This window comes from Scatophagus argus, chromosome 8 (assembly GCF_020382885.2).
Source record: "Scatophagus argus isolate fScaArg1 chromosome 8, fScaArg1.pri, whole genome shotgun sequence".
NCBI classification, from domain to species: domain Eukaryota; kingdom Metazoa; phylum Chordata; class Actinopteri; family Scatophagidae; genus Scatophagus; species Scatophagus argus.
This window is the reverse complement of record NC_058500.1, coordinates 8,873,218-8,890,622: the sequence shown is the minus strand read 5'-3', so window position 1 is coordinate 8,890,622 and position 17,405 is coordinate 8,873,218. Positions and strand designations below refer to the sequence as shown.

General features: G+C 37.9%; 3 protein-coding genes across 6 annotated transcripts; all 3 read right to left on the bottom strand.

Moving 5' to 3' along the window:
• Positions 1-621: 621 nt before the first annotated feature.
• Positions 622-11,529, bottom strand: LOC124063614 (cytosolic sulfotransferase 3-like). 3 transcript variants are annotated; one of them, XM_046397432.1, is made up of 8 exons: positions 11,500-11,529; positions 2,590-2,728; positions 2,317-2,445; positions 1,971-2,101; positions 1,477-1,603; positions 1,278-1,375; positions 984-1,158; positions 622-886 (listed from the first exon to the last, which is right to left on the bottom strand). In XM_046397432.1, exons 1-8 carry the CDS (start codon positions 11,512-11,514, stop codon positions 774-776), a joined length of 927 nt encoding a protein of 308 aa, XP_046253388.1. In that variant the 5' UTR covers positions 11,515-11,529; the 3' UTR covers positions 622-773. The 3 variants fall into 3 exon arrangements, with proteins under 3 accessions (XP_046253388.1, XP_046253389.1, XP_046253387.1); XM_046397433.1 differs by lacking the exon at positions 11,500-11,529 and adding an exon at positions 5,154-5,292; XM_046397431.1 differs by lacking the exon at positions 11,500-11,529 and adding an exon at positions 3,177-3,727.
• LOC124063615 (cytosolic sulfotransferase 3-like) lies at positions 4,488-8,919 on the bottom strand. Of its 2 annotated transcripts, none has more exons than XM_046397434.1 (8): positions 8,793-8,919; positions 7,281-7,419; positions 7,001-7,129; positions 6,610-6,710; positions 6,384-6,510; positions 6,196-6,293; positions 5,154-5,328; positions 4,488-5,054 (listed from the first exon to the last, which is right to left on the bottom strand). In XM_046397434.1, exons 2-8 carry the CDS (start codon positions 7,417-7,419, stop codon positions 4,939-4,941), a joined length of 885 nt encoding a protein of 294 aa, XP_046253390.1. In that variant the 5' UTR covers positions 8,793-8,919; the 3' UTR covers positions 4,488-4,938. The 2 variants fall into 2 exon arrangements, with proteins under 2 accessions (XP_046253390.1, XP_046253391.1); XM_046397435.1 differs by lacking the exon at positions 8,793-8,919 and adding an exon at positions 8,276-8,604 and having other exon boundaries at positions 7,281-7,463.
• Positions 11,530-14,547: 3,018 nt separating the features above from the next.
• Positions 14,548-17,135, bottom strand: LOC124063929 (cytosolic sulfotransferase 1-like). The gene is made up of 8 exons (XM_046398090.1): positions 16,974-17,135; positions 16,546-16,684; positions 16,323-16,433; positions 16,020-16,120; positions 15,673-15,799; positions 15,471-15,568; positions 15,203-15,380; positions 14,548-15,103 (listed from the first exon to the last, which is right to left on the bottom strand). The coding sequence occupies exons 1-8, from the start codon at positions 16,992-16,994 to the stop codon at positions 14,991-14,993; spliced, it is 888 nt and encodes a 295-aa protein (XP_046254046.1). The 5' UTR covers positions 16,995-17,135; the 3' UTR covers positions 14,548-14,990.
• Positions 17,136-17,405: the final 270 nt, after the last annotated feature.

Here is a 17,405-nt window from a genome sequence, read left to right as displayed (position 1 = left end):
AGCTCACTTATTTGGTTAACTCGTTGGTAATTTGCTTAGTTTTTCCAGATGGCATGAAAGATGCGGTGCTGTACATAATTTGCAGAATTTTTCCTTTGTATTAAGATAGCATTCACATCTTGTCATATGCTAATCTGAGAGTTCTATGCCACCAAGTTATTGCAACATGCTTTTGCTTCATACAAGCTATAAGCTACATTATAATAAGGGACATTTCCCTTGAATCCCTTGAGATTCTGTTGTATCCCAGGCATGTTTTTTGGGGGGGGTTAGGGTTTCCTCAAATAGCACAGCATTTTCCATCATTTAACTGGGTAATCATGATTATCAGAGGTCAGTACTGGGAGTTAGTGTTTCTGACTGACACGAGAGATCTACACAAACAGTCAAAACATGCCTTGTAAACACAGTTTTTACGGGCAACAAATTTATCTCAAATGCTCTTGGGATTGCTGATTCGTAGCACCTGAGTGGACTTAAGAAAAAACTTTTAACTCACTGTTACTGATTACAGCTGTTAATGTAAATAAAGCAAATACATGTTCATCTACCGGTAATTGATTTCCACAAACCAGTGACATCATGCAGATTTCCAAACACAATAAGAGAAGATTCAACATGTGTGGGCTTCATCAAGCTTTAATGAGACAATAATAAGCTTGTTAACCAATTTAACATTTTACTCTCAACATATACAACTTTATTGTGTTGTTTTTTTAATCATATATTAGCTCAGGCTTTTGTGTTGCACAGACCAGGCCAGGCCAGGCCTTTTAAATTACAGTGTGAAATTGCAGCGTGGAGTCCTTCATCTTTTTCTTGTAGTCTTCCTCAAACTCTTCATTCTGGGCCACAGTAAAATGGTTCTTCCAGTCGCCAACCTTCCCTTTAGAACCATCATATAACAATCAGTCACATATTTTAGATGATGATGAAGATTGAATTTTTGTGTGTGTTTTATGCCACTGGCATTGGCCACTGACCTTTTCTGATGAAGGAAGATTTATTGAAATCCATCATTTTGAATGTTGAGTAGTTGACCATGTTGTTGGTTTTCATTTTATCAAACTTCACCCTGCCTGCAATTATTTCCTTTTCTTCAGCTGAGGGAGACAAACCAAGAAAGTGGCACAGTCTGTCTATTTCCCGCCTAGTATTCTGGAAGCACAAGGGTCAAATATTTTCATCACAATAATACCAGCAAGAACAGAACGTTTAAAAGCAATATGAACAGGGAGATACCTTGAAATCATACAGTCCACAAACAAATAAATTACCTCAACCAGATCTTCATAGAACATGAAATGGAGTTTCGAGTAAGTCTCTTTCTTCTTCCACCAGCCGTTCACATGGTCATACCAGGATCCACACATCACTAAAACAACAGAACAATAAATTACACAACTTGAGGAGGAGAGTGGGGGAAATCAGTGCATCTCCAATACAAGAAATTTTATTGCAGTATTTCATACATACGCTGTCCCTTCATGAATCTCTGAAGGTAATTGTCCCAGTCTTCAGGCTCTGGACAGCACAAAGTCATGCGTTCAAAATGGAAAAAAGACACCACACTGTCCTTTGCATTGCGGGCCACATACACCATCTGTACAACATAAAAGTGCTGCATGAAACATGAAAGGTTTATGAACGACTGACAACAATGAGGTGGTGGTGATGAGAAGGGGACTGGTCTCATTCACCTATGCCATTCACGCTGTTGGAAAAGCAGCTAATTTATAAGTGAAGATAGCAATTTTTATTTTTCTTTATTGACACCAACTGTATCATTGTACGTGTCAAATGACGGTGCTGGTTTTGGAAGAACAGATTTAACAGTAGGAGAACTTTTTTTGACTACATTTACAATCAACACCGACTGGACACACAAAATAGACATAACAAAATTTCCCTTTTATAATCACTTCTATGTTAGCTTCTTGTGATCTTGAAATATTACACAAACCACTGACCTTGCAGTTTTGCTCCCAAAAGGACTTTGGCATAAACTGGACTGGGAGATGAGTCTTAATGAGTCGAGGAGAGGTTGGCAAGTTGTCCAGAATCTCTGTTCCTTTATAAATGTGCGGAGTAGACCCTGGTTCTGTACATGATTACAACAGTTTACATCCACATGTGATGGCCAAGAAAAATGCAGCAATTATTTTGAAGTTATTGTATTCCCTGGCACACACAGCACAGTGACATGTTATCCAGTGTGAAGAATATAATTGACTGATTTAAGCAAAAGGCCACCAAGTGTTTGCACGTTTGTGACATGTGAAATATGGTAAGTATGTTATTATATGTTGATTCAACCTGTCTGCGGATGGCTGAAGGCAAGCTCCAAGACAGGTACTCTTCTATAGATGGGCACAGATGTCTGACGTTCAGGAGATGTCTGACCAAAATACAGGAGGTCAAGAATATAGGAGAGCCAGGTGCTTCCTAAAAGAAAGACAGAGTAAATAACAATAATAATAATAATAATAATAAAAGATTGTGATAATCAAAACCCTTCACCTCCCTACAAACGTCTATTCAAGTGCTACAGTATAAACCAAAACATCTTGTTCACATTTGCCAACTGACCGGCTTTGGGGTACGATGCGAGAAGTACGTCATCTGGCCTGGCCTGAAAGTTTTGAGTTTCCTCCCAGTTGTCTGTGAAATGACTGACCATTGAGACACCATGGAAATCAAACAGTTCTGGTCGAGGATATAAATCCATCTTTAAAGGAAAAGAACAAAGAAGCAAAACACTGGTCAGTGTGGTAGAATAATCAAACTGCAACAATTTGGCTGTTGGGAAGAGGATGCAAACAACAGCTGCAGAAAGAGTTAATCTTAGAAAGGATTTCTAGATGCCTTTCTAAGACTAAGATAAAAAGGAAAAAAAACAACAAAGCAGAGTCCAAAAGGAACCAGAAAGAAAACAGATAATGATAATAATGATAATAATGATAATATTGAATAAAAACATAATTATAAGTTAGCTGAAATTAACCTTCAGATTATCTTATTAAAAACTTACAGGTTCTGCAAGTTACAGTTACAGCATCCATTTTACAAATTTGCTCTAATTAGCTCAGTGTTAAATAAATTGAACCACACTGAAAAGTACACTTATTTTTGAAAAGCAGCACATTATAGCAGTGCAATGTGAAAAACCCAATTACCTGGAGACATGGTTTGTTCATGTTACTGGTAGTTCAGTTCGTCCTTGCTCTACTGCTCATACTTTCCTCTTCTATCAACGTTGCTTCTGTTAATGATCTTTATCCTTCCCCCTTCCCCCTTTTTAAATGGTCAGGTGTCCACTTACTTTTGACTACATAGTGAAGGAAAAGACCCTGACAGGAACTCCATATTCTGAGTACGGAGAGTAGAGGAGGGAATACGAAGTTTAAGTTGCATACCTATGTGGCATACCTGACAACAAAACATTAAAATAATCTATCATGGATAAAACAAAGGCCTGAGTCAGGGTCTCTGCATCAGCCATGGACAGAAAAGACTGAATTTTAGCTACGCTTTGAAAGTGAAAAATAGCTGACTTTATGATATTTTAATGCGCTTGTTAAAAGAGAGGGTAGCAACAAGTGTAACAACAAGACACCAAGAGTTATCACTACTTGATCAAATTGATGTCTATGTTGAGCAGGGTCAATGACCAGTATCTCAGTTTTATCAGAATTTAGGAGCAAGACATCCAGGTTTTCTCAGCAGTCAAGAAGGACTGTTTAAGGACTGTTTTGCCTTTACAGGCTCATACAGCTGAGTATTAAATTAATTCCATGTAGTTTAAATATAATTAATGCATATAATTTGGCCAAGAGGTGAATTGTGATGTGAGAAGAAAATGTCATCTGAGTTGCTTCAGATTTCATGTTAGAAAATTCTAATGAGATGTAAGAACGCTTTTTTTGAGATAGGTAGGACTTAAAATAATCGAGAGCCAGGCCAGAGACAACACATTGATTTTCCAGTACATTTAGTACACAGTGATCTCTGGCCCTGACAGCAAAATGAAAAGGTTAAAAGAGTTAATGTTTGATATGTGGGATGAAAACTGAGCTGAGATACAACATTTAACATTTAAATAGAAGAGACAGGTTGATAATTACTACTACTATTAAGGACCTTGAACAAGGCATAGCTTCTGAAGTAGAAGTGTAATCACAATGTTCTTAAAGTTACCTGATGACAGCCCCAGCTGTACACAATAAAGTATTAACATTACACAACATCATAAATCAGTGGCCAGCAAACTTCAAAAACGTTAGCTGATAATTGAGTAATCCAGTGGTCGGGTAAGAAAAGCTTAGACAACATTTCAGGAGTCTGGTATTATCTTGTGATATCTGATATCTGGTTGTCATTATTAACAGTATTATGGTTATGATGATGATGATAATGATGATGAATATTATTAGTATTATTGTTATGATTATTATTATTATTATGAAAAGAGGCAGGATCACAGGCAATCCCTCACCAAAGGACAAAAGCCATTTTTATGTATTACATGATATTCTCTCAAATGTGATGACTCAGAAAATGCAAGTTTGGACCCAAAAGCACAACCGTGAAACCAAGCAGATAAAAATGCTTGTCTTAACTCAAGGACACAAAACAGGAAACTGGAAACCAGGCAAGCAAACAAAGACAAGTAAACTTAACCAGTCAAGTGGCAAATTAGAAGGCCGAAGTCCAATGAACAGGTAGGAGATCAAGACAGCCTGACAACTGACTGAGGAAAAGGGGCTGGCTATTGGCTGCAGTTGGTATGTACCACTTCAATGTAAATACAGCAAATACAGTTCTAACAGCACCATACAAGAAAATTCAACATGTCTAACATTCATCAAACATCAGGATAACATCTGACTGATTAACATTAACATTAATATCAGCCTATCCAAACAAACAAAGGGGCTTCTACACTTCAGTGCGAAACTTCAGTGTGGGATTTTGTGTCATTTTGTGTCTGTAGTCTTCATCAAACTCTTCATTCTGGGCGACAGTGAAGTGGTTTTTCCAGTCACCAACTTTTCCTGGAGAGGCATTCAGGTAACAAAACAGGTAATTTAATAAAATGAGTGATAAATATGTTGATCAAATTTTTGTGCAAAAGTAAACATTTTTCACTGTACCTTTTCTCAGGAAAGGAGACACCTTCTGATTCATATGTGAGCGAGTGGAATAGTTGGTCATTTTGTTTTGTTTCATATTGTCAAACATTGCTCCAGTTCTGACTCTTTCCTTCTCCTCAGCCGAAGGGGATAAGCCAAGGAAGGAACACAGTCGGTCTAACTCGCTTTCAAAGTCCTGCAGAAAATTTCACAATGTCAGCATCAGCCTTGTAGATAAGCCATAAATGCAGCAGACACTTAGCATAAAGATTGGAAACAGTGGGAAACGGCAAGTCTGACTTTGCCTAAAGGTAAGAAGAATTTGCCTACCGATGCCTACAAAGCTCACCAATTAAGATGTTGTATCTTGTTTGTAAATGACAGGCTGTGGCTCCTTTTACATGATTTATTTATGTTGCTCATTCTACCCCTCTGTCCCTCTCTTCAGCTGCTGCTTACGTCCCTCAGGCCCCTGCCCTTTGAAACATTAAATAAATGATATTTTGATATAGCAGCAAATATATGCTACAGTATATAGACAAAAGTATTGGGACACACCTAATTATGGAGGTTCAGGTGTTGTATGGACTGTTTTTCAGGGGTTGGGCTCAGCCCTTTACTTCCACTGAAGGGAAATCTTAATGCTTGAGCATACTAAGACATTTTGGACAATGCTATGCTTCCAGCTTTGTGAAAACAGTTGGTGGGAAGGGGTTGGATTCCCACGGAAACACTCCAAAATTTTGTGGAAAGTCCTCCATGAAGAGCAAAAGCTGTTAAAGCTGCAAAACTCTGTATTTTAAGCCAAGGTAATCATCTTCCGACTTTCACATTCCTATTCATATCACATATAACGAGATTAATATAAAAAAATAAATAAATGTAATATTTTAGCTACCCAACTCTAAACATGAATGACCAGCAGACCTCTCATTTTCTTTTAAAACACTTTGAATGGTCAATTTTTTTAAAGAGGAGAAAATTGATTACGCATCGTGGTCAAGAAGGTTCAAAGCTTTTCTGAAAATAACACAAACACACATACAAACACACCTAAGCTCACCTCAGTCAGATCTTCATAGAATATGCAGTGAAGTTTTGAATACGTCTGTTTCTTCTCCCACCAGCCATTTACATGGTCATACCATGACCCATACGTCACTGAAGCCACATAATAATATGATATGAGGGGACATCTAAAAAATAACATGATGTTGAGTCTCCTTTACAGTAGTAGTACTTTGTACCCACCATTTCCCTTCATGAAATTCTGTAGAAAGTTACTCCAGTCCTCCGGCTCTGGCAGAAGGGAGTTCATGCGGTGAAAGTGGAAATAGGACACTGCAGTGTCCTTTGCATTACGAGCCACATAGACTATCTACACCAAGAGAAAACACTAAATTATAATTTGTGTGCATCATAATTATTTAATAACTCACATATTTTAAAGGATAAATACTGTGTGCATTTGTTTTACCCTGCTGTTCTGCTCCCAGAAAGACTTGGGTATGAACTGAACTGGTAGATGAGTTTTGATGAGACGAGGAGTGGTGGGAAGCTGGTCTGCCAAATCTTTACCTTTGAGTAAAGTTTTATGAGTTCACAGGCTGAAAATAGTGATAAAACATTAACAGAATGTGCTTATTTAGCAGAAGTTATACAGCTATATTTTGAAAAACATGCCTAAAACTGCTACAGCCAAAGCCTTTTTTTAGTGAGACTGGTTGAAATGGCAGTATGTGAAAACAGTGTGACAGAGTGAAAGCAGTTGCTTGTATTGATGAACCTACCGAGAATGATGTAGAATGATATAGAATGAGAATTATATATATATACATATATATATCAAAGTGACCATATGATTCAACCTGTGGGAAGAGAAAATCTCATGCCATCCAGAAATGGCACTCTGTTGTAAAGGGGAACAGATGCCTGGCGCTCTGAACATGTCTGCCCAAAATACAGAAGATCCAGGATGTAAGAGACCCATGTGGTTCCTGCGGATACAAGGGTACATACAGTTCAGTTGTCTTGAAACATATTAATCCAGGGCATTCATTGACATGACATATTAATAAAAATAACTAACTAAAGTAGAATTAAAAGTATGATGACACAAATCCCTCACTCTCAAACAGACAGCCCCACCTGCTTTAGGGTAAGAAGCTATAAGGATATCATCTGGTCTCACTTTGAAGTTCTGTATGTTGTCCCAATTGTCAGTCACATATTCGATCATGGACACTCCATGGAAGTTAAATAGTGCTGGTCGAGGGGGCAGATCCATCTGTAAGAATGACTTGTTTTAAATTCAAAATACCATTGTGTCATTTTCTGTCATGCCTGGTGTTTTTTGGTTATGCTTTGTCTTTTGATTTCTGTCCATGTGCCATGTTCCATGTTTGTCTTGTGCTTCCATGTATTATGTTCAAGGTTTTTTGTCATGTCCTGTTTTATTTTGAAAGTGTCTCTTCCCCTGTGTGTCCTGTTTTCATGTAGCTTTGCTTTAGTTTTCCTGATTGCTTTTTCCCTCCTGATGTGTGTCACCTGTGTCTCGTTGTCTTGTCTATTTAGTCCTTGTCTTCCCAGTCACCATTGTCAGTGCGTCTGCTTTTTTCCCCATGCCATGCCAGGATCTGCGTTTTTGCCCATGTCATGCCAGGAACTTTTGTTTAGATTTACCTTGTTACGCCTTGCCATGTTTGCCCAGGAGTTTTGCCACAGTAAGTGTGTTTTTGTGTTTAGCTTTGCTTAATAAAAGACCAGTGTTTTTGGACCTTACTGAGGCTTACTCTGCATCGGGGTTCAGTAAATTTCTGCGTCAGCGACGCAACACCATTCCTGACAGAACGCACTGACAATGGTGACTGGGAAGACAAGGACTAAATAGACAAGACAACGAGACACAGGTGACACACATCAGGAGGGAAAGAGCAATCAGGAAAACTAAAGCAAAGCTACATGAAAACAGGACACACAGGGGAAGAGACACTTTCAAAATAAAACAGGACATGACAAAAAACCTTGAACATAATACATGGAAGCACAAGACAAACATGGAACATGGCACATGGACAGAAATCAAAAGACAAAGCATAACCAAAAAACACCAGGCATGACAGAAAAACATCAGGCATGACAATTTTCAGTATTATCCATCGTGCCAGAACTGAAACTCTACAACAAGTCAGTCAGTAAGAAATTATCATAATAGTACAGGAAGAAATGATCATAATAGAACTTGCAATTGCAATAATAGCCAGTACAATCCTGATCAGTAAAAAAGCCATACCAGCAGTAAAAATGTGCACTGTGGCCTTACTAATAAAGGGAAACACAGAAATTGCAACATTTCCTTTTCAGCTATGTGTTCTCCACCCAAACTAAATGAAAGACACCCTGAAATACATGAACAGCAAGAACATATTGCTTGCATTTCTAAATAAATGAATACATTAATCAAAAAATAAAACTTAACCTTTATGGTTAAATGTGACAGATCAGTTGTATCTTTAAAAGCAAATAACACTACTCTAGTGAATTAGCAATCAGGCAAAAATCTTTCAAATTCAACATATTTTTAAAATATACATCTTTAAAACCCTATCATGTTCATTTCTGTCAAAACCTAAGTTTAAAGAAACCAAATTCCACACTCACCCTGTTGAAGAGATACGTCCAAAACAGCTGCTCTGTCTAGATCGTTGACACGAAATAAATTGTTCATTTTATCACAGTACTTATTGTGATATGTTGCTGAACTTCCTGTGCTTGTGTAAAAACACAGCCACACCCCACCCAATACCCGGGGGGCGGGGACATTCAAAATTCATACATTTGTAATGGACAGGATGACCACTGGAGTTGCCAGAAGCCTCAGGTAATTAATTGCTATTAAAAACTATATATATATACTATATATACATATATATATACTATACTATATATAGTATATCCCACCATATTTTTTTTCAGTAATCTTTGCTGAGTCATGGCTACCTTTTAGTATAAATTCCACAAAAACTTCTATCTACGACATTAATGTTTTATTTATGTCAACATCATATGGTGAGTTGGCAATGGGAAACATCAAAGTGAATGTAGTCTGCGGTCATGTTCTCTTAGGACATGTTAAAAGCTAACGACGATGATGATTCCAAATCCCTTAGTGGGCCTACATAAGAATCCAGTGCTGAGGTCTCTTTGAGGTCTCTTTTTGACAGAAACTCTCAGCACTGGAGATTCTGCTCTTGGAGAACATCAGACAAAATGATGGACTGGTGTCTTCTAAGAATGTCGTTGGTAAGATATTGGAGTTCAAAGGACTGAAGTCTTTAAGTTTTGTATGGAGAGTTAACTTAGATAATAATATATGCATGTCTATCCTATGACCTTAATATACAAGTACACATTATTATTATTACTGTACTATGAGAGTTGTTTGTGCATGTGTGTACTTTTTCAAATATGTGTCATGTACCTTTAGTCACATCCCTTCCAAATTCACCGTTATGTTCACCATACCTTTTGCATAGGCTGCCCTGATTCATCTTGGCCAAAGGGCCACGTGTTCAAATTCAGCTCTGTAATTTGTTGATTATTATGTGACAGTTACAAGCACAGGGTGGCAGGGTGAAGGGTAAAAGTTAACATTATGAATGGCAGTGAGTGGATTTCAAGTGGATGAAATAGGATGAAGTTGCTCCCCATTAACAGAGACGCTGTACACATACAAGGCACAGCAGCATAACTTCATTGATTACTTAAACCTTCAGGCAGGCACTTATTTGTTGTCTGTGAGCACTCAACAAATGAGTGTAAATATTCATCAAGTTAGATAAATTTGTTTATGTAAATGTTTGCATGTGAGAACGGGTAGGTCTTGAGAAAAATAAAAGGTACCCCTCCAGCATTGTTCTGAAATAAAGTTTCATGTGACTAAAAGCTCATCTAGTCGGTTGGTTGATGAATTATGCATGATTTATACCCTGATGATACACTGATAATAAAGTGTTACCATATTATTTTAGGATTATCGTAGGGATATATGATTTGGTTTCAGTAGTTTTATTCTAGTATATAATTACATCTCACATGTAGGCGATAGAAATTTATGTTTTAGCCACCTTTTTTGTTTTTAACCAAAACACAGAGGATCGAGGGAAAACGTTGCAATGCACCGAGGACAAATTGTTCTAAAATTAATTTACTCATTAGAAATTACAGGATTAAAATCTTAAAATAACCACAAATCTAGCTTTTGAGTGTAGCAATGAAAGTAACTTCAAAGTAAACTAATATGAATGAAACTGTTTGAGAAAGGTTTTTCTGTGTATATAGGAGTTGACTGTGTTTATCGTGACCAGATTAACCTGTCTGGGGCCCCCTGGCCCTTTGCTGAACCACTACTGCTTCCAAATTATCCACAAAGCAAACTAAAATCCAGTTTAAGAAAACAAACCACATGAGAAAAGATAAAGTAAAAGCAAAAATCTAGATTTTTATACAGAGGACCCTCTACATGACAAAACAAAAAGATAATATGGAATCATGTTTATACCAATATAATCCAACAGAACTAACATAAAACTTTAAGAAATGAAAAAAAAACCAAATACAAAGAGATATGTATACTTATCCAGAGGTGGGATGAAATATTACATTTGCAAGTGCAAGGACAGCTTTATACTTTGTATTTTGCACAGCCTTATACTATTCGATTACATCTCAGAGGATATATTGCACATTTCAGAACACTACATTTTCTAATGGCTTCAATTACTAGTAACAGTAATAACAATTTTCCATTCCATTAAATGTCCCAGTAACAGTAACAGTGAGCCACCTGGCACTTTCGAAAGATGTCCTCTAATGCACTTGTGAGTTTCCTGCTGTGGCATGTGTCCTAGTGTCTGCTGCACAACCAGCCCACTGTGCACTGACCTGGCTGCAGATACTTTTATTACACTACATTACTCTTCATTTAGCAGATGCTTTCATCCAAAGCGACTTACAGAATAACAAGTTTCAGCACAATAGAATTAGGCTAAAGCAATAAGAGCCAAAACACAATTAAGTAGAAGAGCAAGAGTAGAAAGCAGGAGAACGTGAGAGAGTGAAGGGTGTTAGAGGGTTAGGGTGGAGTTTTCGCATCTCTTTCAACTTTGCAAGGAACTTCCTGGTAATTTTCTAAGTAACATTTTCTGTGGCGTCCGCACTGTTATTACTGTTATAGGTTTGGCTGCAATAGTAATTATGAATACAGTTTTGTGAAAAGTCTATATTAACAATATTCTGCCTCCCACAATATAACTCTACCTAACTTTGCCAATTTAAATTCCTAGTAAACATCATTTTCTCCACTTACGTCTTTTCCTTGCATCTTGGTCCTCAAGGATGCATGAAGAGATGCAGCAGGAAATGAGGAAACGATGTTTTAGTCTGGTAACGTCCTTTTCTGATGACAGTGGCTGCTGAAAAGTTGCGACAACTGTTGAATTTTGATGATCTGTTTGCACATGTGCAGTTTGCTTATGCTAACAGATGCACAAGTCTGCTCTCTGCTGTCTTAGCTGGAGCCTTACTTTCTCTAGACCAGCCTTCATACATCTTCAGAAATGTAAAAAGTCTGTCTTGAAATTCCACCATCCAAATGCCCTCACATAGCCAACAGCAGACATCTATTGACTGTATCATAACATGAAAATGGGGCTCAAGTAAATTTTGTGTGTCTTTATCATTAAGTAATATTAACAGGATTTTGCTTTTACAGCCTGGTTGCGAATGCAATCCTGTTTGTTGGCTTCAGATAGGGTTTCATGTTCATGCTGTTTCTTTTAACTGTCTCTCAGTATTATAACCTTAGTCCAACATCTCCCTAAACTGTGGTGATAATGGCCATGTTAGCTAAGAAACATATTCAACAGACTAGCTTACAAAATACAAAAATAAAAACAACAAATAACAACATAAAACATACCAGAGCATACAGGCTCCAGGTTTGAATTTGGGTCCCAGACAGTTGGTATTGATCAATTCTTGCTCTTTTGTTCCTGCTGACCCTCATGAATACAGTTTGTAGTAAAATTCACACAAGCGTGTACAATTACAGGACCAGTTCAGAAGTAAAACGCACACAGTTCAATAGTTTTTGTGGGTACATTTTAATCACGTTATAAAAAATAAAGTTAATCTACTTGATGATGACATCCTTATTTGGAAGATGATGACTTTTGTGTTGGCTCTTGCACTCAACATTATGTTTGCACGTACCTTCCACATCAACAACAGTAGACAGGAAAGTGTGCAGGGCTGTCCTGTAGGTGGCTAGAGGTGGAATGTGTTACACACCAATCAGCCACAACATTAAAGCCACTGACAGGTGAAGTGAATAAAATGAATCATATGAATTCATATGTTTACAAAGCAATGTTCTGCAGGGAAATTTTGGGCTCTGGGGATCACGTGGATGTTCTTTGAGGCACACTACACACCCAAACATCACAGACCAAATACCAATAGGTGAGCTAGCTCACATCCTAAAGTGGCAAGATTAACTTGACTTTTTATTTTCACAGAAATGTCCAGTCAGTCATGAAGCAGACCAGCTCCAAACCACATACACAACCCGTTAGGTCCAGATTTCAATGTGGAATTGAAGTGTGGAGTCCTTCATCTTTTTGTTGTAGTCTTCATCAAATTCTTCCTGCTGGGTTACAGTGAAATGGTTCTTCACGTTGCCAACCTTCTCTGCAGAACCACAGTCAGTTATTCTAGTTTGAGGTTGTGATTTGATTTTGTTTCATATCACACACATTTATTTTTTTAATTGTTATTTATGTTTTCTCATGAAGGGGCGAGTTTTGAAATCCATAACTGGGAGTGTAGAACACTTCTTTCTATTTCTTTGTGGTTGTATAAGGGCTCTCTTCCTGTTATTGTAGACTCAGTCCCAGAGACATCAAAGTCCCGCCCCTCCCTCTCTTTTAAGTCGGTTTTTCTTTTCTTTTTACAGAAAGTTGTTCACCACTCTACTCATTTTATCAGTAATAATTTTGCACTCTAAATCTTCGGTACTTCGGTACTAAATCTTCTACTTCGGTACATGGTACAGTGCTTTTACTTGGATAAAGGACCCCATTGTCTCTTTGTATTTGAATGACATTAAACTGTTTGACAACTGACAGCACTGCTTGACTACAGTCCTGCTGGTGTGTGTTTCAAGAATTTGAAGAGGACAGATGTATAGACAAGACTCAGTAGCAACCTAAATAATCCGTAAACACACTGGACTTAGTACTTCCACACCCAGATTTTTATTTTCAACCTTTACAAAGTGAAAATGGTTTTTAAATCATTCCAAAAGCTTTGGGTTGAGCATACTGTGTGCACACTTAAACAATACCAGCCGCTTGGGAACCATCTACTCGGTGTGAATGGGTTCAACTCAAACCATATGCCATTTTTTTTTCTCCTTTAAAGGCTACATTCGAGCCTGGGAACCAGATGAAACCACATGCTCATGTTTCATTTGCTCTGGCAGATACATCTGATTTCCTGAGCCAATCACAAACATGGGTTGGGTTTGATACTATGATGGACAGAGGAGTGTCTCTGGTCCTGATTTGAAAGCTATGAGATCTCTCTAGTTGTGTCCAGTCTGTGGGCCCGTACAGGCTCAAGAAACTCAGACCAGAGACCTTACATCCAGAAGGATTTTGGCCTGTGCCTGTTGATAACGTCCCTTGGAATTAACAGAGTGGTTCCAGATTAATATGCATCTATCAAAAGGACCTTTGAGAAGATAGTTTTGTTTTTTGCAGTGTTGTTGTCACTGTTTATCTACAGATCTGTTCTGGCTAATTAAAGAGCATTTTATGTCTGCTGTGCTCCCATTTCACTCTTATGTGAGTCTTGGCCCATTTTCAAAAATCATCAATGTGACATTTTGCCTTTTAATTTATTTTTGGAAAAGGTTTCATTGTGTTGCATGCCACAAAACGAGTAAAATTTTGACATCTGGTATACAGATCAGTGTTCACCATCAGTTGCAGACATGACATCTCTACTTTTCCAGGCCTCTTCAGCATTATTCTTTACTTGTCCACCAGATGTCCCCAGTTATTTTACTTCCATTCCTGATCCTGCAATCATTTCATTCTCCTCACCTCACCTTACACCTGGCTGTGTTATTAGCTGCAATAAACTTGAACTCTGTGCTATAAAACATTACACTCCTTCAATTTACCACTTGATGATGCCTATAGTCTCACTTATGGGTTGCATGCTACAACCCTCCACCAAGTCTCATGAAAATCAGGCCAGTAGTTCTTCTGTAATTGTACTGACAAACAAACTTACCAACAAACTGGACTGAAAACATACAGGAAAAAAAAACCCCAAACTACAAAATAAACAAGCTTTTATTTTTGTTTTATTGAAAATATAATGTATGCTTTTGAATAAAATCATTTGGATCAATTTCACTGATCACATTGATCTCTTGGGCTCAGTTGAAAGTATAAAAGTAAATGCCATAGTCATACAGCTGCTCTACAACTTTTCATTCTTGTGAAGAATAAGACGAAGAAAAACTTGGATATGATTGACACGATACTAACTCAAGCCAACACTTCTTTGTTAAGTATTAGTTTACTTAATTAAACAACTGATTAGTTATTCTACATCACATTCTACATTCTCTTGTTATGATAGAAATATTAACCTTCAGGCGTTACTGGTTGTTTGATTTGCACTGTGCTTCTTAATGTGCACTTCACAGCCTTAAAAATCACTGTTGACACAGGCACTTCACACAGAAATCGGTCTTGGAGGAATCTCTCTTTATATAGAGCCTGTTCAGATTTCATTGCGGAACTGAAGTGTGGAGTCCTTCATCTTTTTCTTGTAGTCTTCATCAAACTCTTCATTCTGGGCCACAGTGAAATGGTTCTTCCAGTCGCCAACTTTCCCTGCAGAACCACAGAGAATCAGTCATTTATTCTTAATTTAAGGTGGAGATCTGATGTCATTTCATGTCACACACATTTAGTTTTCTCTTTATCAGTTACCTTTTCTCATAAAAGGAGAAATTTTGAAATCCATAACTGTCGGTAATGTAGCATAGTTAACCATGTCATTCTTTTTCATATTATCAAACTGTGTTCGATGCATAACTCTTTTCTTCTCCTCGACCGAAGGAGACAAACCAACAAAGCGGCAGAGTTTGTCTATCTCCCGTCCCGTGTCCTGAAAACACAATGATCAGACTACATTGCATTATCAGCTAGAAGAGAGTTGCCTCAATATTAAGAACCCACAAAAGACAATCTGAAGTACCTCAATCATGTCCTCATAGAACATGTAATGGAGTTTTGAATAATTCTGTTTCTTCTTCCACCAGCCATTCACATGGTCATACCAGGGTCCAAACACCACTAACACAACAGAACAATCACATCACATCAGTAGAGCTCAACAGAAATCTGTGCGTCTCTTTTCTAATGACAACAACTTCATTATTATTGTATGTCATGCATACTCTTTCCCTGCATGAATCTGTGGAGGAAGCTGCTCCAGTCTCCAGGCTCTGGTTGAACCATGTTCATGCGATCAAAATGAAAATAAGAGACCACGTTGTCTTTGGCATTGCGGGCCACATAGACGATCTATAGAAGAAAGAAATACTTGAATTACAACATTACATGAGATGTATTTTCACACACTTTAGTGTTTGTTGTAGAAACTATAGGTAGACACGCATCAAATACTGCCTTTAAGTACTTTTAGCACAATTAAGTACTAACATTTCATTTAAAGGCACTTTGTTCTCTATTTCAACATCTTGTTAATATACTCTGACAAAATGCAAACAGACAAACTACTGACTCTGCAGTTTTGCTCCCAGAAGGATTTTGGCACAAACTGGACTGGAAGATGAGTTTTAATGAGTCGTGGAGTGGTGGTGAGATTGTCTGCCAGGTCAGTTCCTGTGTGAATACATAAAGGTGGAGTAAGCAAAACCCCGATCCGGTAAAATACTTCAGTAATTTAGTAATATTATAAGTAAAGTTTCAGCAATATTGAAGCTTAAGCAAAACATAGAAAATCACCACACAGTATCCTGAAGTTTAAATTAGATTAAGTGTTTGTATGTTTGTGATGCACTGAACTATCTTATTTGGTGTTGACCTGCATCCATAGCCGGAAAGGTGATTTCCAAGAAAGGCACTCTTTGATAGATTGGCATGGATGTCTGACCAAAATACAGCAGATCAAGGATGTGGGAGACCCATGTTGTTCCTTAACGAAAGACACAGAGAGGGGAAAATACAATAATCATAACACCTCACCTTGATATGCATGTCTTTTAAGAGCTATGAGGCATTTACAAGGGATGTTTATGTGGACTGACCCGCTTTGGGGTATGTTGCAATAACAATATCATCTGGTCTAGCTTGAAAATTTTGAATCTTTTCCCAGTGGTCTGTGAAATACTGGGTCATTGAGACTCCATGGAAATCAAACAGCTCTGGTCGAGAAGGCAAATCCATCTGTTAAAAAAAAAAAGAAAATGATCACCGTGGGAGAAGAATCAAACTGCAGCAGTTTGTATTGCACAAGAGCGCAAACAACGTTATTCACCAACAGCTGCAGACAGTGAAGTCCGATGGCTCAACAAGTAACAGTCATATTAAGGAGAGAAACAAATTCATAGCCCTTGCTTGCATTTTAAAACACCTGTCTGTTCTGATTTGTTCAGTGTTACATGTTTAATAAGTCATGAACTCTTGAAAGTTAAATACCCTGTGGCTTTAAAGAGAGATTCATTTAGAGCCATACCTTGTCTGGTTCAGCAGACATTGTAATCGCTGCCGTTGTCTTGGCTGTATTTCTGTCACTTGTCTCTTCTCCTGGTTTAATTTATCCCAAAGAAGCAAACTAAGTTCATACTTCTCTCTGGCTGTTGCATAACCTTATCTCAATTGTTACTCTAAGCTCAGCCCTAGAGTCAATATGAAAGTCCACCCCCTCCCAGTCTGACCAGATTTCCTGGGCTTTGTCCCATTATTTGTCTTGCTTCCAACTCCATAGGGTAATGTTTACAGTAACACATGGGTGGAAACGATCTCTAAAATTTAAACAGGAAAGATCTAAAGACAAGACTCGACTCGACAAGACTGACTAGGCTAATCCCTGAAAAACCTTAAAGGAACAGTTCACCCCGGGCGGTTAGCACTGTCGCCTCATAGCAAGAGGGTTCCAGGTTCGAAT

Coding starts and splice junctions, on each gene's coding strand:
- LOC124063929 (XM_046398090.1), bottom strand. CDS start 16,994: ATGTCTGCTGAACCAGACAAG. Junction 16,685..16,973: donor TGTCTGCTGAACCAGACAAG/GTATGGCTCTAA, acceptor TTTTTTTAACAG/ATGGATTTGCCTTCTCGACC. Junction 16,121..16,322: donor CTTTCCGGCTATGGATGCAG/GTCAACACCAAA, acceptor GTATTCACACAG/GAACTGACCTGGCAGACAAT.
- LOC124063614 (XM_046397431.1), bottom strand. CDS start 3,197: ATGAACAAACCATGTCTCCAG. Junction 2,729..3,176: donor TGAACAAACCATGTCTCCAG/GTAATTGGGTTT, acceptor TTTCCTTTAAAG/ATGGATTTATATCCTCGACC. Junction 2,446..2,589: donor CGCATCGTACCCCAAAGCCG/GTCAGTTGGCAA, acceptor TCTTTCTTTTAG/GAAGCACCTGGCTCTCCTAT.
- LOC124063615 (XM_046397434.1), bottom strand. CDS start 7,419: ATGGATCTGCCCCCTCGACCAGCACTATTTAACTTCCATGGAGTGTCC. Junction 6,294..6,383: donor GAATTTCATGAAGGGAAATG/GTGGGTACAAAG, acceptor ATGTGGCTTCAG/TGACGTATGGGTCATGGTAT. Junction 5,055..5,153: donor GTCTCCTTTCCTGAGAAAAG/GTACAGTGAAAA, acceptor ATGCCTCTCCAG/GAAAAGTTGGTGACTGGAAA.